The sequence below is a fragment of the Mytilus galloprovincialis genome, chromosome 5, assembly GCF_965363235.1.
Source record: "Mytilus galloprovincialis chromosome 5, xbMytGall1.hap1.1, whole genome shotgun sequence".
In the NCBI taxonomy this organism is placed as follows: domain Eukaryota; kingdom Metazoa; phylum Mollusca; class Bivalvia; order Mytilida; family Mytilidae; genus Mytilus; species Mytilus galloprovincialis.
In genome coordinates, this window is record NC_134842.1 from 70,962,727 (window position 1) to 70,989,032 (window position 26,306).

The 26,306-nt window shown below is 33.2% G+C and overlaps 2 protein-coding genes and 1 pseudogene across 8 annotated transcripts in view; 1 reads left to right on the forward strand and 2 right to left on the reverse strand.

Annotated features, from left to right (window-relative positions):
* LOC143076335 (zonadhesin-like) overlaps positions 1–26,306 on the reverse strand; it is a 92,134-nt gene that overhangs the window by 37,058 nt on the left and 28,770 nt on the right. For 6 of the 7 annotated variants that reach the window (XM_076252059.1, XM_076252056.1, XM_076252055.1 and 3 more), the window contains 2 exons: positions 25,135–25,359; positions 23,943–24,167 (listed from right to left, as the gene is read on the reverse strand). In XM_076252059.1, coding sequence (XP_076108174.1) covers positions 23,943–24,167; positions 25,135–25,359 — 450 coding nt within the window. Of the gene's footprint in view, positions 1–23,631; positions 23,731–23,942; positions 24,168–25,134; positions 25,360–26,306 lie in introns of those variants that run through there. The other variant, XM_076252060.1, reaches the window with a different exon arrangement.
* LOC143076339 (uncharacterized) lies at positions 230–1,443 on the forward strand. Its single transcript, XM_076252066.1, has 2 exons — positions 230–368; positions 958–1,443. The coding sequence occupies exons 1-2, from the start codon at positions 249–251 to the stop codon at positions 1,315–1,317; spliced, it is 480 nt and encodes a 159-aa protein (XP_076108181.1). The 5' UTR covers positions 230–248; the 3' UTR covers positions 1,318–1,443.
* On the reverse strand, positions 5,013–6,310 carry LOC143076338 (uncharacterized; annotated as a pseudogene).

Genomic DNA, 26,306 nt, shown 5'->3' on the forward strand with positions numbered 1-26,306 from the left:
TTAATACATAGAAATTAAAACAAAGAAATTTATTATCATTTAAAAACAACACTTTTGTTATTGGGCTCTACAATAAAGTCTCAATGAGGACTTCGACAATGAGCAATTTCTCATACATACATTCTCACAACATGTACATTTATATACAATATTAATATTTACAACAACTTTATCAAAAGTCAAAACTGTTAAAACTTCAATGATGATTTCTGTTTGTTATTCTAGGTATTATAAAAGAAGTTGAAAACATGAATGAAAATGATGATCAAGTTGAGGGAGCAGAAAGGCATCTCACAAACCATTCTGTCCGACGTTTTATGCTCCAGAAGCTGGATGATGCAGGAGTTGAGCATAACCATATTAAGCAGGTTATAAACTAATTCCAATTATTATAAAGAAAAAAAAATATTTATTGTTCTATGTGAATGTGCTATTTAATTTAACCGTGACAAGCTATCGTGTGTGATTGAATAATGGCATTAAGGTGCAAACCATGAAATATTTTGAGTAGTCTAGGCTTTTGTGAACGATCCGCCATTACACATCGTGAAATAGGTGATGTTTTTAAATGCCTATAAATGAAAATGGAAGTGGAAATCATACATGTACATTACACAAACTGCATAATTCATTTTTTGTAAAATATTAAATCTTATATTAGAGCATCTCAAATTAAAGCGGAAGAAAATATTGTAGGGGGATAGGTCAGAATCTGAGGTGTCGTCTCTAAATCCTGATTGTCTTTCTTATCCACATCCTAATTTCTCGTTCATTTCTAAGGACTTATCCACAGGCAATTTAAAAATGTCCAAAGCATTATTCCTAAATTCCTAAAACATGGAAAAAAATATTCGCATGCATTTCTCATGTGTGCTTTGTGTACGATTGTAACACTTTAATTTATATGTGCTTTTATTATGTTTTCTCATGAAGATTTTTTTGTTTGTCTCATTTCAGATATCTGGACACAGAAACATCCAAAGCATATCAAGCTACTCTAAGCTTAATCCAGGTAAACACAAAGAGATCGCCAGTTGTATTCTTGGTGGCTGCGATGACAGAATTCAGGCATCACAAACATTGGTCACGATAGACAATAACGTAGGAGAAAGAAATGTCCATCAAACAACAACAACATCCGAGAGGCAGATCTCAGTTGGACAAGGTCAAGCCGCACCTGCCGGGCTTAACTATATTTTCGGGGCCCCAATATATGGAGGAACATTCAACATTAACATACAAAGCGTACCTGACAATAAACCTCAGCAAAGGAAACGTAGGAGGGTCATATTTGACAGTGATAGTTCCCAGGAATAAGAGATATGAACAGCTGTTCCGCCATTGCTGTAGTTAGTTCTTTGAATCCATCCGCGCCAATATTTCGGTGGACATGTTATTTTTCAGGAAATGATGAACAATTTGAAATATTGTCCTATTGTTAAAATACTCGGTTAATATTATTAAATATTAAGTTAATGATTTGTTTGACTTCTTTCATGTTTTAAAATATATTTCATTTGCAACCATGGCAACAAGATGCGTAGTAATCTCCCAAAGGAGAACGAAACAGGCGGATAGAAAGGTTGGGAGAATTTGGACATAAAATTAAAATTTCGTTGTTTTAAAAAATTAGAGAAACAGATTCTTACCTGAATATGAGTGAATTGTCGGAGTTCTCCAATCTCGGTAGTTAAATTATGAACTTTTAAGACCTCGCCAAAGGCTCGGTCTTAAAATTCCATAATTTAACTACCTCGATTGGAGAACTCCGATAATTCACTCATATTGAGGTAACTTAAAAAGAATCTATATTTCTCATACTTCTTCCTGTGTATAGATAAGAAATGTTTTATGTTTTCGCTTATAGTCTTAAGGAACAAGTCTGCCAACCGACTAGTTTTAATCTATTCTCTAAATTCTTTCTCATATAAGATAATCAATTTGAAAATAATCATTTTTTGTAATTTTTTTTAGAGTTCTCACTAGAAGATGCGCAAGCAGATGCTATAAACATGATTGAACTTTCTATCAAGCATCTAATTGAAGATTCTGCTATGAAACTTAATCCTGAATTTGGGAAGACAGTGACACTTTGCCTCTCGAATTTGGAAAACCCTAAACTAAGATCCATGGAGTCAGTAAAAAATGTATGTAGTAATATTATTACAGAGATCTGGCCACCCATTGTTACTTCAGATGAAAAAGCAATGTTAAACTGTCGCTTGGAGAACAAGACTGCATTATTTCACAAGATAAGATCTGAACCATCAATGATCTTAAAGATGAAAGAACTTTTCAAAGTACTTGAGGTTCCAAATGGGGCTATGACAATGTTCATTCTTCAATTTTTACTGCCAAAACTATTTCAAGTGTTGATAAAGAAACGAACAAAATAAATGCCAACAGCTGAGTCAGAAAAGGTGTTCAAGTTAGACAGAACAGAGGAGCAAGTGCTCCGTTATACAGCAGGTTATGTATGCAGGAAATTATCAAGACACTTCAAGAGATATCCAAGAAATGATACAGCCAAGGTCTGTGCTGAAATAGTTGACAGTTTCCACAAATCTTCAATTACCAGAACCTATAACTTCCTTAGTTACACAAAATAATGGATTGACTTAATCAATCGTGGAGGAGTCTACAAAATTAATGATGATGTTTTCATCTTCTTTAGAAGAATGGAGCTTGTAGTAAGGCAATATCTAAATGACTCGGATGCTAGCCTAAGTGTATCAAAAGACATACTTCAAAAAGAAATTATGAACAACAGTTTAGTAAACATTGGGTTTAATGAAATTGTACAAAGCTATGATAATGACCAACTTAAGTTAATACTTCTGTGCAAGTTTGTCTCCTTTTGGATTGATCTTCGAATGAATGCATTCAGCAAAGCATACATGTATTCCAAGAAAAGGAATGATTCTTTATTGTCTAGGAAGACTCAGAAAAGTATGCGAAAAGAATTGAATAAGGAGAATAAGAAATAAATTGATGTTCCTTAACAGGACAAATGGATTGGTTCTTTAACATGATCATGTTGTCATGACAAACAAATCAAACAAAACGAATTTTTGTATCAAGATTATCATTTTTGAAATTTTATTTCATTACCAAACATGTTCATATTACTGAAAAACTTTGTAATAAAAGAAAGCATTATTGACTATCTTGAATGTCTTTTTCTTCGAGGAATGGGATTGTTTTGAAAGTCTCTCATTTCCCCTAGCTGACAATTTTCACGTGCTGAGGCCATAACAGTTGGTGATCCTGTGACATGTAAGGCTAATGCATTCCTTTGGAAATCTTGGACAGTTGGGTTTTCACATCTACCTCCCATTCCACGTTGCTTTGAAAAGTATGCTTCTAATGCATGGGTCCTGGTTGAATTTGTGGCTCGCTAAGAACTTTACATCATCAAGGGGTAAAAGCTCTCTTGCAAGGGACACAAAAGACTTTACTGAAAGAAACGAATTGTACAAAAATCAGAAACTTAATTACATCCATTTTCTATCTTACAATATTCTGTCTTTTTATGAGCATGTGTTTATTCCTTTAATTTTGGCATAATATTTATCAAAAATTGAAAAAGTTGAGATAATGAAACTGGTATTAATTGTACTATATATTATATTGAAAATTATGAAATGTAATAGTACCAGTTATTCGAAATCCTTCTAAAGTCTCTCTGCTCAAGCATAACTTGTTTTTTTCTTTCTGTGTTAAGTCTTGCTGCTGCTGACAACTGGCTTCCCATTGATCAAGCCACCCAATGAAATCTTTTTCCAGCCACTGAAATGTTCAAAATCATAAATTAGAAGTGTTCTGTATATAATTATCATGAATGATGTAAAATTGTCATTCAATGAAAACACATTAAATACATAGGTACAATGTATGACCATCATGACGAGAATGCAATCAACAACATATATCTATTTGTATCTATTAAAGAATTGCTTGTCTTTATATAGTACGTACATTCATGCAAACATGCACTATATCTTAAATTAATTTGTACATGTTGATAAACATAACATTTGATCACATTAAGTTTACCTCAAAACGCCAATCTTGAATATCTCTATAAGGAAGCAATGCTGGTTTTTTAGTGTGTAAACCTTCTATGATGTTTCTCACATTTAAGCAGTCGAAAAATGTATCAACTTTCTGAATAAAAAGACACAAAGACTGGGTGTCCTGTCGACCAATCAGTTCCAGGGCATGTGCTGTACTACTACTCAAGACCTGTAAAACACACATACACATATGAGTTACTAACTGGTACCGCCAATTTGAAACATGATATATATATATATATATTCAGATAAAACATGTATAACCATAAAATTAAGGTCTACTGTTTAACTACATAAAATTACTATAGGACAGACAGAGTAAGAGACCAGAAAGCACAACACCTTAGTATAAAAAATAACCACAATTACATTATTTTCTTTTTCAAACAAATTGTCTTAAAATTGGTTATGGTAGTTCTTTTCTGAGCAGCCAGTTTAACACGCATTCGTAGAGTTGGTGTCAGGTAAAGATGTTCCACTGTAATCCTTGGTCGAAGTCTCAAACCAAGACCCTGAAGATCATTCTCAACCAATCTCACTATTTGTGTCCATTGAAGAGATTGACCATTATACTATAGTAAAAAAAATCAATTACGGTTTTTTAATTTAATTTGTCATGATTATTCCAGAAATATTTGCAACTGGACATTTAGGAAACACTGAAATTCTATTACATGTATATATGTAATAACATAAAAAGTGGTTGCCAATGGTCCTAATGTGACCTTTTTGTAGTAAGACATATTGCCAATTTCATTACTTTTTTCATGTGTCCCTGTGTGATGCATGTTGTTTAAAAAAGCTTTGGGTATTACCGCACAGGAACCAATACATTTTCTATATAAAATTAAAGAGATCTGGTATGATTGCAAAAGAGACAACTATCCACCAAATTAATTCAAATGATGTGGATGTAGGCAATTAAATGCTACTGTTCAGCCTTCAACAATGAGTAAAACCCATACCATAAATACACCTACATTGCTTTATACCTTAACAATTAAAGCCCTTTCTTAATTATTTGATTCTATATTTATAACTAACTTACATGAAGATTTCTCGTCTTGTGCCAATTTGAGTTTTCTAAGTTATTTCTTGTGGTTTTCAGTAAGTGGGGTACATCACAAAAGAAATAAATCCTTCTTTCGGGAAAATACAAATTAGTTGTATAGTTGCATACTCCTTGGTTAACAGCTGTGCTATGCAGTCTATATAATTTCCTATTGGGTGTTGCTCCATCACACACAATTGCTCTGACTCTGAAACCAACTATTTCCAAATTACCAATTGCATCCCATACAACCCAGTATAACTGATAGCTATTGAATCCAGTACAAGGATAATATGCAAACACACTTTCAACAGAGCTGAAAATACCTTTGACCATGAATGTTAACATGTGTGTTGCAAGTTCAATCTTTTCTTCTTTTTCATTACACTGTCTTCCAAATGTAGCTAGATCGTTCCTTACCGATCCAATATCACAGAAACCAATAAGATTACCTGTTTCAGAACAATAAACCAGTCCAGATTTTATTTCTACTTCATCAAACAAGAGGGAAACATTTCTTTTGAAGTCTGGAACCTCGTTCAAATGTTCTTGCACAATGCGAAGAAGAACTTCTGGATTGCTGCCACATCCGGGAGTTGTGAATTGAGTGTATCCCCTCAAAGTACATTCATGGGGCAACACTAAAAATTTACTGTCCTTAATCATTTTGTATGCTGCTGGTGATTTAGAATGAAGTGCAATACACCATCTTCATGATCTTATTAAAGTAGGGTGCCATCTCATTTGACGCATGTGTTTGGATTCTGCCGTCAGCTTCTGCTGTTTCCAAAGTACATGATGTGGACTTCCTGCTTCAAAGTACTCCAATGCACTTTTGTCATTATTCTGGATTATATCCAAGAAAGACTGTCCTAGATCAGTGTCCAAGTGAATTCCATTTTCAATACAGCTCTCTTCTACTCTCTCTTCTAAATGTCCAATTTTCCTTTTCAGTATTTTTATCTCTACCCTCTGCTGGTCATATTTGTCCTTTAACTGTTGTGAGGTAAAGTATTTCCAATTCGTATAGCTTTTAGGACTTTTTACTATTCTTGAGCTCTTCTGCACAAGATCACTGCTGTACAATTTACACACACCACAACAATCTTCAGTACATGTCAGTATCTCACAACTTTCCGTTCGTACTGTCCTACCATACACGGATTCTTCCTCACGTGCCTTCACTAACCCATCTGAACTGAAAAATACTGCTAAGCCGTATTCATTTGTATCCCGACATACATCGGTAAATTGGTTGTTTCCTTTACATATTTTGTATAATTTCAACATTTGGAAGAAGTCTACCATAGAATAATTTGTTATTTTCTCAGGTAATGTCTGAAATGATGATTCTATATTTACTGGCTTATTTCTCACAAATGCTTCCCACTTTCCACTAACTAAAGGTGAATCTTAATTCGAAGAATATATTCCTCATAATAAATTTTTATCAACTCGGAGTAGGACTGGGTCTCTTCATTTAAAAAAAATCCATTTTCTTTTTCAAGATCTGCTGGTAGTTTCATATTCAATTGTTCATTCTTATTTGCAGCAGACTTAAGCGTAATATTAATCTTAATATCTTTCTTGTTGCTGGTTTTCAATTTTCGCCATCTTAGAAGCTTACATCTACATGAATTACAAAGAAAACATGGGTGATTCTCAGTGTCTTCAGTAATGTCAATCTTTAAAGCATTTCTAATGTCTCTTTCAAAACATGACTTATGAGTGGGAGTTCTGTCAACACAACTGTTCACTTCATTTCCACATAGTCTACATATGAGCGTGTTTCCCATTCTGAAAATGTAACATACATTGAGACATAAATATAGACATAGGAAGATGTAGTATGAGTGCCAATGAGACAACTCTCCATCCAAACAACAATTTATAAAAGTAAAAACCATTATAGGTCAATGCACGGCCTTCAACACGGAGCATGTATATTGTATACTAGTAAAGTATTAGTTATATCACATGTATCAATGTTAAATTTATTTGAATTATCTCTTTAACACAACATAAGTGCGAAGACACACTGGATAACAATGTTAATTCCTATTAATGCATTTATTCAATTACATTTGAATAATATGAGGAAGATTTCAAGTGAACTAATTGATTTTCTTGGTGGAAAGAATTCTTGGACCGAAAATTTAACTGCTATTGCATGTATTAAGCTAGCTATATTATATTTCTAATATAACTAACCAAGCCACCCAGACCAACCCAAGAATATCAAATGGTTACTCCTCAAAATGACAAACACGGACACGAAATACCATTTATTAAGGAGATTCTCATTATACAAATCCTTGAGTAGACCTCTAGTAAATTAAGAAGAAGAAAGGATCATTGTTATGTGATATGGGCTTTGCTCATTGTTGATGCCGTACAGTGACCTGTAGTTGTTTATTTCTGTGAGATTTAGTCTCTTGTGTAGAGTTGTCTCATTATCAAGCATACCACAGCTTCTTTTTTTGATATAAAATATGTATATATACATATGCGTATGTGTTTTATCACAATCCAAATAAATGAGTTAGGAATTTGCATGTCTGAATGTCAAAAACAAGTATTTATTAAATGCACAAACTGCATGTGAACAATTACATTCATCTAACATTTAACTAACTTCGTTATCCATTGCCAAATATGTGATTAATCAGATACATGTATATGTATGCCATCGGGTAATACACACTTATTGGCATGTTAAAAAGATTTTATTGTAATTATTTTTTATAAGCTTATTAAAAATTCAGATTTTATGTTAAAAGTAAACTTATTACCGATAGAAATGAAACGAATATCCGTCTCATTGCCGTCAATGTTAAGATCTACAGCAAGTCACTTTCACGTTGTTCCCGATAAATTTCTCTATGTTTCAATTGCAAATATTTCTTCCGGTCGTTACCGGACACCGTAACTATTAAAAGTACTTTGCATATTCGTATATTTTCTATGATTATTACCTGCCAATTCTTATAAACAGAAATTGACAGGTGAAGCGAAAATCTTTGTTTAAAGCAATGTAGTGTTGAATGAAAATTGCATACTTACTTTCCTTTAAACCCTCATAACTTTGTCATTTCTTTATCTTCACCGTAGACAGGCGATTGATTTTGAAATTGCGCGTCAAATCTTTTTCCACATCAATAACACCTATAAATCATCAGGTACCAAAAATACACCTGAACTTAAATGACCCACTCACTGATAAAAACCACGTGACATATGCGATTTATCTATTAGACCGAACTGCTCGCGGTAACAGCCTGGTACATCAGAGGGCGATGTCAAGTGGGTGATAAACATGTCGGTTTCTTTATAATTTTATCATTTTTCTCTGATCGAACTGCTATCCTGGGGATGCTAATTTTTTATCAAGCAGAGTTTTCGCTCTCCTTCTAATATAACCTCCTTGATCAAAATTAACTCTTTTCAATTTATTCTGAAAACATTTTTGCAGTAATAAGATATATGAGAAATCACTGTGTCCTTTTTAAAACGGTCTTTAGAACCGAATACAGGGACTCATAATCTTTTCCACTTCATTTCATGCTACCTTTGTTTTTACAGTCAGGAATATTTTATGAATGATATATATGACCGTGACGAAATACATAGGAGCAAGAAAACTAAGAAAAAAACGGGAAAAAATAGAAAAATTAATGTTAACCCAATTATTCTACTAAAAGAGCACCCCCTTCCCCCTCCCCCAAGATAAAAGAAAATAATAAAAAAAAAAAGATTAAAAAATATTATATTTGAATTAAATGGAATACTTAATGAAAAAATGAAAACTACACTTCATACGTCCGAAGCGCTTTTCTGGATTACGTTCATCCGTAACGCTCAAAGTCAAATATTTGAAAACCAAGGATGTGTAAGAACCGAAATATACGACCAAAAGCACCTATTAAATAGCCAAATTCATCCAAAGTTCAACTTTGCTTGATGGAGTTGAAACCTTAGGCTCTTTATAATTTTTTAATTTGTAAACAGACAATGTTGAATGATTGATTGTTGATTGCTTAACGTGCAGTGAAAAGTATTCCATGCATTTTCAGGACGAGAACAAATTAACAATAAATCCAATAAGTAGGTCCTGCAACAAAGGACGTTCGGGATGAAGATTTGGAAATTCAGACTGCCACTGAAAAGGAGGGTATATTGGATATTGACAGAAATGTTGCCTTGAAACAGGCCCCCTTACGGAACCCCCAAAGTACTGTTGCAAGGGTTCTTAACGTGCAGTGAGCGTGACATTCTCTCTACACCTCCCATTCTGATCGGAGGTGGCTGTGTACTTGAAGCAAGAGTTTTACTACCGGTCGGAAGAGGACCTAAGTGACAATATTTCTATTCCCCAGTCCCCATTGGAAGTAAACAATTTTGGAAAGGTTTGTTATAAATCATGCCAGCACTAAATTACTGACTACGTTATTTGGATGGAGAGTTGGCACTCACACCACATCTTCCTATATCTATAGTAAATTTTTTATTCTTTGTGTTTAAATTTAATATGGAAATGAAGCTACGGTGGTGCTTTATTTCTGTGTGACCTCCTCAAGTAGAAGAATTTGAACATTATTCTAGATTTCTATTTCTAGAACGATTAAACATGTTACCATCAAAATAAATAGCAAATAAAACACAGGTTGTATTTTCTGTTATAAAAACACACATTTACCCGCTTTACACACTATGTGTACGTACGTCTCAATCCAACATGTCTGAACTCACATACAGTTCAAAATTAAGAATGGACATGTTTGTTTACATCACGAAATATTTACTGTATAAATCAATATCTGTACACTAACATGAAGATCTATGAATACAAATGAACGATGCCTTTTAACGAAAGGAACGTGTTGACATAGCAATATCAAACTGGTTTAATGCAATTTTTCGTGCTTTGCACAGTACTTAATTTGAACATTTTCATTGTTTTTTAAACGTAAATGCAGTGATATACTAAAGTTTAAGCCATAGGAATTTTGTTTTTCAGTCAATAAAACAAGGACGCACTAGAAAAAACACGGACATATACAAATGAATTTACTTTGCAAAATGTCTTTTTCTATAAAAAAAAAACAAGATTTTTTGGTAAAGTGTCTGTAATCTTAGTATGTAAAGATTCAATGTATGCATTTCCGTTGATATTTGCATTGGTATGTGAGTAGAAATGGCTTTAATCTATATTTTGGAATAAGCATTGTAAGGCTAAATAACACGCTTATTAAACAGGATAATTGAGGGTTGATAATATCTTTTCATCACAAATACTACGTTGCCTTCTATGATCATGTATATAAGGTCCTAATATCTCTTTAACGTCTTACCAGAAAGGAAGTCTGGTTTTTTTTCATTTTTGATCAAAATAACTCAAAAAGAAGAAGAGAAAATGACTGAAAAAAGCAAACAATCCCAGCCGGAGACTAAACCTACTCTGAAATACATGTACAAAAAACGAGATGACCTATTCTCAACATTGTCAAATGAAGTAAAAATAATTACACAGATAACCTATTTTGTAAAGATATTTTCTTTTTATCTTCATCTGCACAGACACATCTTTAAATCTTGTATTTACGAAAAGACAATATTACTATATTGAAAGTTCAACAATGAGCAGATTGGCGTATTCTAAAACTTAGATGTGTAAAATGGGTATATTTTGGGAAATTGTTACATGCTAAAGATTATGTGGAACACTCCGAAAATTGTTGACTTGAAAGAGCTTTAGATTTTGTAAGTACATGATTTTTTCATTTTTTTTATCAATATGCTGCAAAGGTTAACAGTTAAAAAATTTCATAGCAACAAGCTTCTAATGCATTTATCAAGATAAATAATGAAATTAAAACATTGTGCATTTGTATGTATATTTCAAATAGAACAGTTTAACTAATACTTTCTTTAAAATGTATACGTACGATTGTTGTTTAGAAATAATTTTTAAGCAGTATGGTTATCGGCCTATTATTGCTTTTGTCAACTTATTTTTTAAGAGACTATAGAACACACCCGTCGCGGGTCCGTGACTGAATTAAAGTACCTATGCCTTATTTTTAGCCTTGATTTTAAGTATTGTCATCTGATAAAGGTGAAAGAAAACAGACTTGTTAAATGTGTCCTAGAGTTAAATATAGATTCTAATATGACGTGCTTCTTTCGCTTTGTAAACAACACTGTGATAAAATTCTCGATATATCTATACTTAGCGCAGACTCCGTGGTGTACATAAAAATGGCTGTTACAATATACTTCCCACGTAAATCCACATGTATTGAAACCTATTTGTAAACCCTTTGCCGATTTTATTGTTTTAAAAATTGCAATTAAAAAAAGACAAAATCACTTTTATTCTTATTCGGATGCATAATAAAAAGAAGTAACGCACAAGAACTCGGAGAAACCAACAAAATAAAAATAAAATAAAATTCCGCGAAAGTCTATTAAGGTTTTTGGCGCATTTAAGTCATTTCAAAACATGACGTCATACAAATGAAAACGCTACAGTTGAAAGTTTTCTGTTACGTGAACCATTGAAATGTTGTTTACTATTGTATTAAAATTGATTATCAAGGTAAGTTTTGTTTGATTTTCTATTCTATTGCATTATTCGCATATTTACTGATTTCAGCAAGTCATTACATGGCGGCTCCTTAGTTACGAAATGTCAACTTTGGATTTGACGGTAGCTTAGAGAAAACATGTAAATCAAAATGACAATTGTTGGTTTTGAGAATGAAACAGATCTTTATTTTAGCGGTTGTTCACGAAATAATTCATGCAAGCTACGGATTTATTAGAATGTTTGAGCTTTATCTAACAGGGAGTAAAAAAGAACAGCCGCAAACACAGCTTTACCCACCCTCGCTTCAGTTTTTTTAATGATCATATTTGTCCTATTAGAATCGAAATAATTCATGGAAGCCATAGATTATTGGAAATTTACACATGGCCTGGGCCGTGTGTAAATTTCCAATAATCTATGGCTTCCATGAATTATTTCTTAATTCAAACAACTGCTGGAAGAATTCAAGGTTCTCCTGATAGTAGGGGTTTACAGAAGACAACAGGTAACGGAAACTACATGCGATATATACTAATGGTATCGGTATCGGATTCGACCCAGAACTTGTTAATGTTTGGTATTATTTATATGTAGAAAACAAAAAGGCCTGGAATGGTGTAATTTTAAACAACACCATTGTCCTATGTAAGTTATATATAAAGTTGAATTCTTGGATTCGTCGTTTTTACGTTATGCCGGTTAACAAATTGGGCCTCGTTATTTTAGAAGTGTAGATACTTTTCAATTGCTCTCGCGTTATCAGTTTTCCCACAGTAAACGCCTAAATAGAGCTCTATTTTGACCAGGTTTGGCAAATCTATTTATATCTTACCCAAAATGTATGAGAAAGACATCGTTTTCCGAACCAAAATTCTTTCGGAAAGTTAGGAATGTCCATTTATGTAAGATTTGACAAAAACATGTGTGATTTACAAATGTGTATCCAGATGCCTTCCACATTAATATGTAGCACTGCATAGCTATCCAACTGGAAACGTGTAAATTTTTCAAAACATATTTTAATCGTATGATATATACTTTTCAATACTCATTTTCCAACAGGATTTGACAACTTTATAATTCTGATTATTTGTTCAAAACAAATACAGACCACATTGTCCCCACCTCTTTGAACTATTTATTTTTGCGTAAATACTGTCTAACTATTTCTTACATTTTCGGAAAACACGCTTAGTTTTTATTATTGTTATGCAACCACCTTTCACACAGCTGACTACTTTACAAGCGATAGTTGAATATCTGAACTTCATTTTTTGCCCGGTCGTAAAAAAATCGTGCGGGGCAATTTTTGTAAAAATTAAATCAAAGTTAAGAAATATTTTCAAACTGAAAATTTACAACCTGTGTTTCAAGATATATTATTAGCAAGTAGCTTCCCTTTCTTTTGATACAATGGATTGATTATATGCGGATAACATATTAAAGTATAACCAAATAATTCTGACGAGTAATATTGTGTGTGTGTGTTTTTTTTTTAGAGAAAACAACATTTTTGTAACAATTTTATCATTACGTCAAAACATGACTCATTCTTTGAAACATGTTTTTGAGTATCTGATTTGATGTTTTTTCAAATCAAAATCATATATAGTACTTTTTCCAAGTTCATAACGCATTCAAAACATATTGTTATTCCTGAATTATTCTGGATTTTGTGCATTTTTACGCACTCATGAATATTCCAACGCAATTACGGGATTTATTTTCGCTGTAATCACTTCTTTATCTGTTTATGATAATGTCAATTTATCATAAATATGCATGATTCACATGCACAATTGAAATATACTTTCGCTAAAGTTGTTTCAAAGGTTGATATTGCCTTACTGTATGCATTCAATAAAAAACATAGCATTTTATAATGGTATTTTAAGAAGTATTGTTTTGAAAAATAAATGGGATCCATAGATAGAAAAATCTTTACGGGAATGTCTCAAGGATTTTTCCGGACAAAGTCTAACTGGATATATTGTTCTGTCAAACTACCCTCCCCCACCCCTGCCACTTAAAAGGACATACACTCTAACGTTATATCGTTTTTCAAGTATTCATAGAAGAGCGGTTAAGTTTTAAAGCTTAAAAAGAGAAAAGCAACTTCTCTTTGAACTTTGAGTCAGCGAAAGGATGAAGTTTATATAAGGCTTATTGATGAATATATAAAAAGGTCGAGGCAGCACTAATTGATAGGATCCAATTGATGAAACATGTCAGAACTCATGATATGAGCACTGTATCAACACCTGATTGTGATGAAGATCTCGTACTACATAAAGCTGTCGGTATTTTACATAAGCAAACTGGCGATCTGTCATACTATTAGTTACATAGTGTGCTAGTGTGCTTGTGACTTAATACGATATATATGGGGTCAGTTAATTCAATATGTAGTGATACAGAAGCTCGAATCCCCATATGGAATTGAATGACCCCATATAGATCATATTAGGTCAGTAGCACACTATGTAACGAATTTATCTTATCGACTATCTTAACATGTGGTAATTAGACTAGTGGACATTCAAAGTGTCCAAGTCTTTAATACTTAGTATTTATAACCTACTTGCATTGGTCTATACACAAACAAATGCCAACTATAACAACTTGTTAGCTTTAAATGTGTTTTGTGAATTTATTTCAATCTTTCATCATCAATTATTCGTCTGGTGAAACCTTTCAGATGTTTCCTCAACACCGTGTTGTTTGTACAAAGGGACGTACCGCCACTACTAACCGTGTATGGAAATAAACTACTGTATAAAATATACATGGTCTCCACGCGGTTAGTTTTAACCAATCATATTCCTAGAAATGTATAGGAGGTAAAATAAAATGTGATATATACGTCAGCTGCAGATACTTCATTAAGTCTCTGAAACGTATGCCCCCTATTTTGGAAACATTCTGATGCTGGCTTCTAAGTGGTGAAACAAACTATGAATAAAGACAATGAACTATCCACGGAAAATGACGAAAATACCTGGCCTTCGCGGAAACAATAGTGTCAATAAATAGAAATTCGTTTATGCCTTTAAAACCTTGTTTGGTCTTGCAACTGCATCATATATATTATCATATAAGAGATCTGGTCGAAAGTTTTCGTTGTCATGAGTTCTATGCTACTAACAACGAGCTGAGACGATTTCTTACTAGCGTAGCAGCTCATGATATTGACAAGATGGAACATATGATTCTCAATGTATTATCTCGTGTCCTGGGGAAGTTAACCTCATTCAAGGCAGAGCAAGCAATGTTTACATTCATACGGAAACAGCAGGAGTCGATTTCACAAAAAAAGCTTGCGATTAAGATTGATCGTAAGTATACTGAATTGTTAATGACTTACGATCAATCTTAGTCTAAGGTACTTTTGTGAAACTGTCTCCAGATGGTAAAGATACGTTCCATTCAATGGCTATGGCGGTGTTTCAGGTTCAGTCTTTGTCTCCTGCAAATTGCAATGAAGCATATTGAATGATATGAAGATCATACGTAACCAAGTGCGTTCCCTTCCAGTGACAGAGGACGCGTCTGCTCTGATCAGTTGTCTATATAAAGCCAGACATCAGACACACAGTAGGCCAGTTCAGTGCAGCAATGAAAATGAGATGAAGCTTGGTTACTGCTGATATGATAACACACATGATGAAAGTAGACCTGCAACTATCAATCGGGATGAACATCATGTAATCAACTTAATCAGTCATTTTCAGGAGTCAATAGTGAACCCATTATATATTCAACAACATCCTCGTGGGTTGGTCAATACAGCAAGTGGCCTAATAGCACCAAAGATAGTCTAGGAATTCCGTTTGAAGGCAATTGACAGGGGGACTGCAATGACCAAAATGTTTGTTGATTTTATCTTGTCTGAAGGTATGTCTAGAAGCTTCTGAGGACCCATTCGAAAGAAATGAATACTTTTTGAAATCCTTTATTCAACTCGTGAGCTATTTCACTAGCAACAGATTGTAAAAAGCTACTCACGTTACTATTGAAATGTGGACCAGTATCGTCGTATTTTCCATCTGGTGAATTATTAATAATTTAAACTTGTACACTCAAATAAAACTTTATATTGTTTTTTAGTAGCTTGTCCTCTATATTTGCACAAAATCCACTTGATTTTCTTTGAAAAATAGCATCAAGTCATATTTCTCTTCATTGTTGATGGGTTGTAATCGGATGTTATCCACACCATCGTTCAGAACTGCTGTTGTTATGTATCTTTTCTCTCGTAGTCGTTCCTCGGAAGGTTGGTCAATACCATCTGTCCTCTGACGTTTACTGGGTGGTTGTTGTAAATCGTCTTCCTTCTGTGCTCTTTTCTTTACATCATGTCTTCCCTGCATATGCATATGTTTAGATAAAACATATTTCCTTTTCGTTGTTAAACCACTATGTTCACATTCCTAGTTAATCTTTGTATGATTCTGTTAGTGTCGAATTAAATGATTTTTTCTTGCATACATCATGGCGCATGTTCGGCACTCAAAATTTGATACATCATCTTTATCTGTTACACTGTCATCTTTTCCTGCAGGTTTTTGATCAAGCTATTTAGCGGTCGGATTTTGTTATTTAACTGAATGTAAGACTGCAATGTAAAGTCCTGTGCTGACATCTGTTGTAACTTCTGTAATTCATATTGTGGAATAACTTTTACCAGTTGGTCAATCATTTGCTGGTTATAATTTTCCATCTTGAATGAATGATTGATACTTATTCACATTGCATTATATACTAAGAGATGTAAACGTGGATAGGTAAACGTGTATGGCACGTTTACGAGATCATACGTAGGAGGGTAGAGTATTAAATCCACTTCCGTTAAATTTCTACTACCGGATTTTAACAAGGATGTTAAGTAGCAGTTAAGAGAATTACGAGATTAATCCACTTCAGTTAAGAGGATTACGAGATGTGTGTGGTAAATTGTTAATGATAGATCTAATCTGACTGCACACAATAGAATACACACCGGTGAAAAACCTTATAAATGTGAAGTGTGCCAGACAAGGGTTTAGTCAAAGAGGGAACTTACAGAAACACATTCTGAGAACCTCTTGCTATAAACCTAGTGATAAAATAGAGGTAACCAGATAAACAATGTTTGTAAAATTAAATGATATTCACCCTACCTACCTACCCTATTTTTTTATCAGACCGTTAGCAGAAACACATGGATTATATTTGGCCTACATAGCCTAAGGTTTCTGTGTGATTTGTATCGATCTGATCGATGAGTTAAACCCTCTACAAATGATTTTTAGTTGGTTCTTATAATAATGTACTGCTACACAACTGTCCCTGGTTTTGGTGCCAGCAAACTTATTTAACCCCGCCATGTTTTGTATGAAATTTTCCTAAGTCAGGACCTTGAAATTAAGTGGTTGTCATTTGTTGCTGTATATCATATTTGTTTTGGTTTAAATACGGGTTATATTATATTATTATGCGTTTATAATTGTTTGTACATAAATCAGGCTGTTATCTCGTTTTACTTCTTCAACAATTGTCATTTCAGAATCTTTATAGCTCACTAACTCAGTGCAGTACTTGTTTTGCTCATTGTTGAAGGTCACATAGTGACCTATAGTTTTACATGATATATATGTTATTTTGGTCTCTGGTTGATATTTTTCTCATCGGCAATAATACCACATCTTATTTATGTATTATAAATGTAATGCAAAATATATTATGCTATGAAACTTAGAGAGATACCAGATCAGGATCCAACATTTTGAAAGGTGGAGCATTCAAACTCTTGAGCAATTTTAATAGAATATGTAAAATGTATATGCATTAACTATGTATGTATCTCCCTATGGAGGGACCCAGCTTACAAGAAATCACACACGTGTTATATGCTATATTTATTGTTTACATAACAAAAAGTAAAATCACAAAATACTGAACTCCGAGGAAAATTCAAAACGGAAAGTCTGCATTCAAATGTCAAAATTAAAATCTAAAACACATCAAACGTATGGACAACAACTGTCATATACTTGACTTGGTGTAGGCATTTTCTTATGTATAAAATGGTGGATTAAACCTGGTTTTATAGCGCTTAAAATAGCTATAATTTTTGTTCAAAGTTTAGGTCTTGAGGGTGCAGCGACAACGTCTTGTGGTGTTGGAAGAATTGGACTTCCTATTTAATGAGTGGAATGGATAAGCCACTGGAATATATCACTTTTAACAAGTTTAAAGCTATATAGATAAATATATGTATTTTACTGGTGACTATACTGTCGAGGTCTGTTTTCCTGTATTTTACTGGTAACTGTATACTGTCGAGGTCTGTTTACCTGTATTTAACTGGTAACTGTACTGTCGAGGTCAGTTTCCCTGTATTTTACTGGTAACTGTACTGTCGAGGTCTATTTCTCTGTATTTTACTGGTAACTACTGTCGAGGCTTGTTTCCCTGTATTATACTCGTACCACATTTACATTGTTAGTAGGTTAATTAATAGTTGTAGGTTTATTTATGCACACCGTATTGAAAGACAAAAAGATATAAGAAGATGTGGCGTGAGTGCCAATTAGACAACTCTCTATTCAAGTCAAAATGTATAAAATTAATCTATTATAGGTCAAGGTACTGTCTTCAACACGTAGCCTTGGCTCACACCGAACAGCAGGCTATAAAGGGCTCCAAAAATAACTATTGTAAAACCATTCAAACAGGAAAACCAACGGTATAATAAATCTATATAAAAAAAAAACGAGAAACGAGAAACACTTATGAACCACATCAACAAACGATAACTACTGAACATCAGATTCCTTCTGCAAATGTTGAACACCTTGTAAAAGATTTATTTAGTTTTATTTGATTAATGGTGTTTGTTTGTGTCTAAAATTTCTGGACATTCTTTAATATCGCATGGAGACAAATAGTATTATTTTATGTCTACAAATAAAGAATGAGTTATCTATTTTTTTTAATCAGAATTTGATTTTTTACTTTAGTTTCATGTTATAATTCAGAGAAAACATATTCGAAGTAATAGACTCAGGTGAAGCCATAGCACCTCCCTTAAATTTTATTTGATGATAAAACGTTTAAACCCGTTGTTTTGTTTGCACCTGTTCATATTCTGGAACCTGATGATCAGTGGTTGTCTTTTGGGATTTGGTTCATAAGTGATTTATCATTTCTCGTTGTTTTGCCTTGACGGAGTCAAAAAGCGAGACATAGATATGTTATTTCCGGTGTCGGCGGCGGCGTCAACAATGTTATATTTTGTGATTAGGTCTAGTTTATGGTGAACCACAAGTGATAGGTCAATCATATTTGGTATGTAGTTGCATTAGTCCTTATTGACTTTGAAACGTTTGCTTATTTGACATGTATTAGCTTGTGATTAGGTCAGTTTATGGGGAACCACTACAGGTAGGTCAATGATTTTTGGTATGCAGTTGTATAAGTATTGGTATATATCTCATTTCAAAGGAGGTTATTTGACTCCGCTCCCTTAGTCATGGTCTATTGACTTAGAAAAAATTTCTAAGTTAACATTAATTAGTTAATGATTAGGTCAGTTCAAGGGTAACCTTTAGTGGTAGGCTAGTGTTAATTTGTATTCAGTTGTATAAGCATTAGCACATCTCATTTCATAGATAATATTTGGCCCCGCTCCCTCAGTCATGGTCTATTGAAACTTTTGCTTGGTTTACATGTATACATTTGTGATTAGATCAGTTTAATATGAACTGCTAATGTTGAGTCATAGATATTTGGTATGCTTATTTATTGGAATTTGCAGGAATCGTTACATTATACGTTATATAACATTATATTAGCCCACCCTTCTTCATGATTGAATGACTTTAAAACTTTTACATAGTTTACAAGTTTTAAATGGTTGTGTTTAGGTTTGTTTAAACGGAATGACTTATAATAAGTCAATGATATATGGTATAAAGTTGTATTAGAATGGGCACATCTCATTATACGGAGATTGTTTAGCCGTGTACCTCAGTCATGGTTCATTGACTTTGAATATTTGCATAACTTATGTAACATGTTAAAGAATTGCTATTTTGATTTCAACATTTGCATAATTAAAATTACAAAAAGGCGAGACTGTGATAACAGTTATTTTTTAATCCGATTATATCGTTGGTTTTCCCGTTTGAATGTTTTTACACTAGTCATTTTTGTGGCCCTTTATAGCTTGTTGTTCGGTCTGAGCCAAGGATATAGAGTTGTCTCATTGGCGCTCATACCCCATCTTCTTATATCTATTATATTGGATTTCAATATTGTTGAAGGCCGTACTGGGAATAATAGCTGCTTAAATGTACGTCATTTTGTCTTTGCAGTAAAGTAATCTCATTAAAAATCATGCCCCCTTTTTAGCTTACCTGGCCCACAGGGCCAAGTGAGCTTTTCCCATCACTTTGCGTCCGTCGTCCGTCGTCCGTCGTCCGTCGTCGTCTGTCGTCCGTCGACGTTAACTTTTACAAAAATCTTCTCCTCTGAAACTACTAGGCCAAATTAAACCAAACTTGGTCACAATCATTATTGGGGTATCTAGTTTAAAAATGTGTCCAGTGACCCGGCCAACCAACCAAGATGGCCGCCATGGCTAAAAGTAGAACATAGGGATAAAATGCAGTCTTTGGCTTATAACTAAAAAACAAAATCATATAGAGCAACTCTGACTGGGTAAAATTGTTTATCAGGTCAAGATCCATCTGCCCTATAATTTTCAGATGAATCGGACAACCCGTTGTTGGGTTGCTGCCCCTAAATTGGTAATTTTAAGGAAATTTTACTGTTTTTGGTTATTATCTTCAATACTATTATAGATAGAGATAAACTGTAAACAGCAATAATGTTCAGCAAAGTGAGATGTACAAATAAGTCAACATGACCAAAATGATCAGTTGACTCATTTAGCAGTTATCGCCCTTTATAGTCAATTTTTAACCATTTTTCGTAAATCTTAGTAATCTTTTCCAAAAGTCTTCTCCTCTGAAACTACTGGACCAAATTCATCCAAACTTGACCACAACTATCTTTTGGGTATCTAGTTGAAAAAATGTGTCCGGTGACCCAGCCATCTAACCAAGATGGCCGCCACGGCTAAAAATAGAACATAGAGGTAAAATGCATTTTTTGGCGTATAACTTAAAAAACAAAGCATTTAGAGCAAATCTGACAGGGATAAAATTGTTTCTCAGGTCAAGATCTATCTGCCCTGAAATTTTCATATGAATCGGACAAACCTTTGTTTGGTTGCTGCCCCTGAATTGGTAATTTTAAGGAAATTTTGCTGTTTTTGGTTATTATCTTGAATATTATTATAGATAAAGATTAACTGTAAACAGCAATAATGTTCAGCATAGTAAGATTTACAAATAAGGCAACATGAACGAAATGGTCAATCGACCCCTAAGGAGTTATTGTCCTTAATAGTCAATTTTTAACAATTTTCATAAAAATTTTAAATTTTTACTAACATTTTCCACTGAAACAACTAGGCCAAGTTCATTATAGATAGAGATAATTGTAAGCAGCAAGAATGTTCAGTAAAATAAGATGTACGAACACATCACCATCACCAAAACACATTTTTGTCATGAATCCATCTGCTTCCTTTGTTTAATATTCACATAGACCAAGGTGAGCGACACAGGCTCTTTAGAGCCTCTAGCTTATTTTCTTCATAATACTCGGAAGAAAACACTTTGTCTTAAACCGAGACAACTATTTTGCATATTCAAAGGTAAACATAGCATAATCGTGAGTACAACATTAAAATAAGATGATAAGACATGATTGCCAATGAGACAACTCTCCACCAGAGACCAAGTGAAATACCGTACGTAAGGGAAACTCATTACGCATAGTTAGCTATAAACAGAATATGGCAGGGTTAAACTATGTCTTTGACATAACCTAATATAAACATACGCAATATTTAACAAAACTTTACTGTATTAATTATAACATCAAAAAGTCCATTCATTTACCCATGTAAAACTCAGAGGGTAAATCATATTTGTAAATAGTTATCAAAGGTACCAGGATTATAATTTAGTACGCCATATTTATATACATGTATATAGTATCGCGCGTTTCGTCTACATAAGACTCATCAGTGACGCTCATATCAAAATATGCATAAAGCCAAACAAGTACAAAGTTGAACATCATTGAGGATCCAAAATTCCAAAAAGTTGTGCCAAATACGGCTTAGGTAATCTATGCCTGGGATAAGAAAAATCCTAGTTTTTTTTCGAAAAATTCAAAGTTTTGTAAACAGGAAATTTATAAAAATGACCACATTATTGATATTCATGTCAACACTCAAACAAAAAATAAATAAAGAGCTGCGCCATGAGTGCATGATACGCTCGTCGCTTTTTCATAGAATAAAGTTCCATAACTCCTCAATGTCATATCAGAAATTTATAAAAAAAAAAGTAGAGGGGGTTATTTTAATAGATATAAATCAGTCAGCAAAGTTTCATGAACATTGCTCAATGTACTTTTGAGTAATTGTCCGAAATCTGGAAAATCCCCCCCTTTTTATGAATAAAATTATTATATCTCGGAAACGCCAAATCTAAAATTTATAAAAATCAAAAGGTAGCTTACGTCAATTGATATTAACATTCCACCAAAGTTTTATGAATACTGCCTAAAGTGTTTGAGTTATTGTCCAAAAACCAGAAAATCCTTCTTTTTTATGAATAAAACCCAACGACTCGGAAAAGTAAAAACCAAAATTTATAAAAATTTAACGGGAGCTCACTTAATAGATATAAACAATTCACCAAAGTTTCATGTTAATTGGTTGGGGCTTTTTTTGGAGTTATTGCCGGAAATGTTGACGAAGGAGGGACAGACGGACGGACTGACGGATGGACAACTGTATACCATACTACGTCTGGTAAACTGGCGTATAAAAAACGTATAAACACGGTATAGCTAGGAACTACTGTGTGCCTTTCGAACGTAACATTGTAAAGGCCGACAACTTTAACTTGTTCTTATATATGTCATAAACACACGATACATACATGCACCTCGGTACTTTGTGTCTTTTGTGTTTAAGTTACAAGTAGTTCCTTCCAATTTCGTGCAAATCTGATGAGTCAAGCAATTTCAAAACTGACCTTTACAGTTTTTTCTTATTATGTGATGTCCCAACACCACTGTTCAAGGCAAGGAGAGGGTTTAGCGCTTCCAAACATGTTTAATCCCGTTACATTCTTTAGTTAAAACAGGCATTGCCTTGTGTTGCTGTTTGTCATATTTGTTATTCATGTATTGATTGTCGTAATTCATACCGTTGTTTGAATTGTTTTAATTACTTGTTGTAACGTTGGAGCTTTTTATAGATTACTATACGGTATTGATTTTATTCATTGTTGAAGAATTTACAGTGTCCTATAGTTCTTTGTATTCATGTAATTTGTCCTATGGTGGACAGTTTTCTCATCGGCAATCATACCACATCTCTTTTTTCTAAATACTAAAAATTCAATCAATTGTTGTATCCATGTCTAAAAGCTAGATGCATGAAAACAATAAAATTCATATGCTTAAGGTGGACTGGTACCCAACACTTTCACTAAAATTGATTTGGCTCGTTTAATTTTCATAAAATTTTGTAAAAGTATTTACTTTGACACTTTAACAAAAATATAAAAATTTTAAAAATTTGAACCAACTGTTTTGTCAGAAAAAATACACTGGTTATATAGCAATTTGACAACCCCCAATTTTGATCATTGAGAAGCTTAATATTCCTTTTACAACATAACGTATTTAAAACGTTTAGCTGACTTTACAGAGTTATCTCCTTGTAGTGTTAGGTACCACCTTGAACTATTTTGTTATAAATCTAGATGAAAGAAATAGAAAAATAATATCTGCAATTTTATTCTATTCGTTAAAGTAAAGCACACACTTATTGAAAATGCACTTTGTCTCTAATTCTTTTAGTTCTCACAATGACATGGAATCTGCAAAGGAGAAAAACAACAATAACCCTTATTATAAAAAAGAAAATATATATTTTATTCATACGGTAAATAGTCTATATATCTATATAAATAAAGACAACAATATTGTATTTAAAAAAAAAGAACAATATAATGATTTTTATATTACGAATTCTATATATATTGTAATGCGATGATTTAAAATTAATACATGATAAAGCAAGTTAACTTACCACACATAGGTATCTTACAATATTCCCAACGTGTGGTTGGATCATTTGTATAACACCATGGTTGTCCGCTGTTGTCAGGATTTCTACAGTAATTATGTTCCGTTTTAAGGTTGCTAAACACGTGTTTGTGTGGATGTTGCCGTTCCCAATACTGACAAGAACGCCCAGTTTGTGTCAAACTTATTCGACCTTTGTATTCCGTACCCTTTGTGGATTTTCGACATTCTGAAATATTTATTAATAAATTGAGATGTGGTTTATACAGTCGTTGAGCCTGCAATACAACGACATAGCAAATAACAAAAATACCGAAATCCAATGGAAATTCAAAACTGAAATTCAAAACGGAAATCTAAAACGGAAATTCAAAACGAAAATTCATAACAGAAATTCAAAACGGAAAGTCCTTTAAAAAAATGAAAAAACCAAAAGCTCAATCACATCTAACGAATGGAAAACATATTCAGGACTTGGTAGAAAATGGTTTTATAGCGAGCTAAACCTCTAAATTATATGACAGTCGCATTGAATTCCATTATATTGATAACAATGTGTGAGCAAAACAAATAGACATAATAGGTAAAAAAGTAAAAAATATGGATACAAAATATATAATCTTAATCTCTAAACAAACAAACTATGTTGAATGTTTCTCAATCAATTAAATAACGTTTGTTTTACATCCACTTGTAAATGATACACAGACATGCTAAACGATAACATGCGAAATGCGATAAAAAAAATGTTTGCTTAGTCCAACCTGCTTAATCGTATTTTAGTTTGCAATGTCAAAATGTAACGTAATAATCAACAGGAAGGCATATTAATATCTGTTAATATTGTTCTTTTTATATCCAGTATACGCATGTATGAACATTGAGCGCATAGAATGGAGCAAAACGGATGACAAATAAATTATCGAAAAACGAATACTGTTTAGCAAATCGAATACGGAATCCTGTATTTCTTAAAATAACTGCACTATATTTTGTACCTACAATACACCCTATACTTTGAATTGTTTGAAAATGTCACATATCAATATATTTTAATCATGCGGTAAAAAGTAATTTGAACAATTTATTTAAAAAAAAAGAACGAAAAACAATATAATGATTCTTAAATTACGACCTCTATACATATTGTAATGCGATGATTAAAAAGTATCACAAATTAAAGCAATTAACCTTACCACACATAGCTATCTTACAATGTTCCCAACGTGTGGTTGGATCATTTGTATAACACCATGGTTGTCCGCTGTTATCAGGATTTCTACAGTAATTATGTTCCGTTTTAAGGTTGCTAAACACGTGTTTGTGTGGATGTTGCCGTTCCCAATACTGACAGGAACGCCCAGTTTGTGTCAAACTAATTCGACCTTTGTATTCCGTACCCTTAGTGGATTTTCGACATTCTGAAATATTTATGAATAAATTGAGATGTGGTTTATACGTCGTTGAGCCTGCAATACAACGACATAGCAAATAAAGTTAAGAGAACAAGACACTAAGGTTTTCTTCAGCAATTGATCGATTTCATTTATATTTGTTTAATTTTCACAAGCATCAAAATCCTGATAATCACTTTGTCATTCTTCGGGCAACATATGTGTTCCGATTTTAATAACAAGATTATATAAAAAGATGGGGTATGATTACCAATAAAACAAATATACGACATAGCTATATATTGCAAGCGAATAAAGGCTCGAAATGACAAAAAGTAAATCGAATTTAAACGAGATATATTGTACTCGTAAAAGACCATGCATGAAGTTCTATTACTTGACGTTGAAAATAATATTTTGAATATAGTATGAATAAGTTTGAACATTACTTGTTCAAAAGCTGCATTAATTTTCCTGAAGTTGTTTTAAAGTGTATATGATGAAAGTAACTCTGAGTTGCCACAAAGTTATGTCGAAATACTCAACTCTTGAGTAAAAAAGATACCATTATATAAAACTACTCTTTTATTAATTTATAATAAATTTTCCAACTACAATCCCCTTCCCTTTTCATGAATATGACCTACCGAGTTAGACTATTTACCGGTTTGTAATAACATGAGCAGCATGACGGGTGCCACATGTGGAGCAGGACCTGCTTACCCTTCTAGAGCACCTGCGATCACCCCCATTTTTTGGTGGGTTCGTGTTGCTTAGTCTGTAGTTTTCTATGTTGTGTCATGTGTACTATTATTTGTCTGTTTGTCTTTTTCATTTTTGGCAATGGCGTTGTCGGTTTATTTTCTATCTATGCGTGTGACTGTCCCTCTGGTATCTTTCGCCCCTCTTCCAACAATAAATATTTCGTCATAGTGAAATTTCCCACATTGTGTATTTGAAAAGTAAATATCTAT

What these genes read in the sequence shown, in the direction of transcription:
- LOC143076339 (XM_076252066.1), top strand. Translation starts at nt 249, where the DNA reads ATGAATGAAAATGATGATCAAGTTGAGGGAGCAGAAAGGCATCTCACA. An exon ending in AGCATAACCATATTAAGCAG is followed by an intron (nt 369 to 957) that starts GTTATAAACTAA and finishes GTCTCATTTCAG; the next exon opens with ATATCTGGACACAGAAACAT.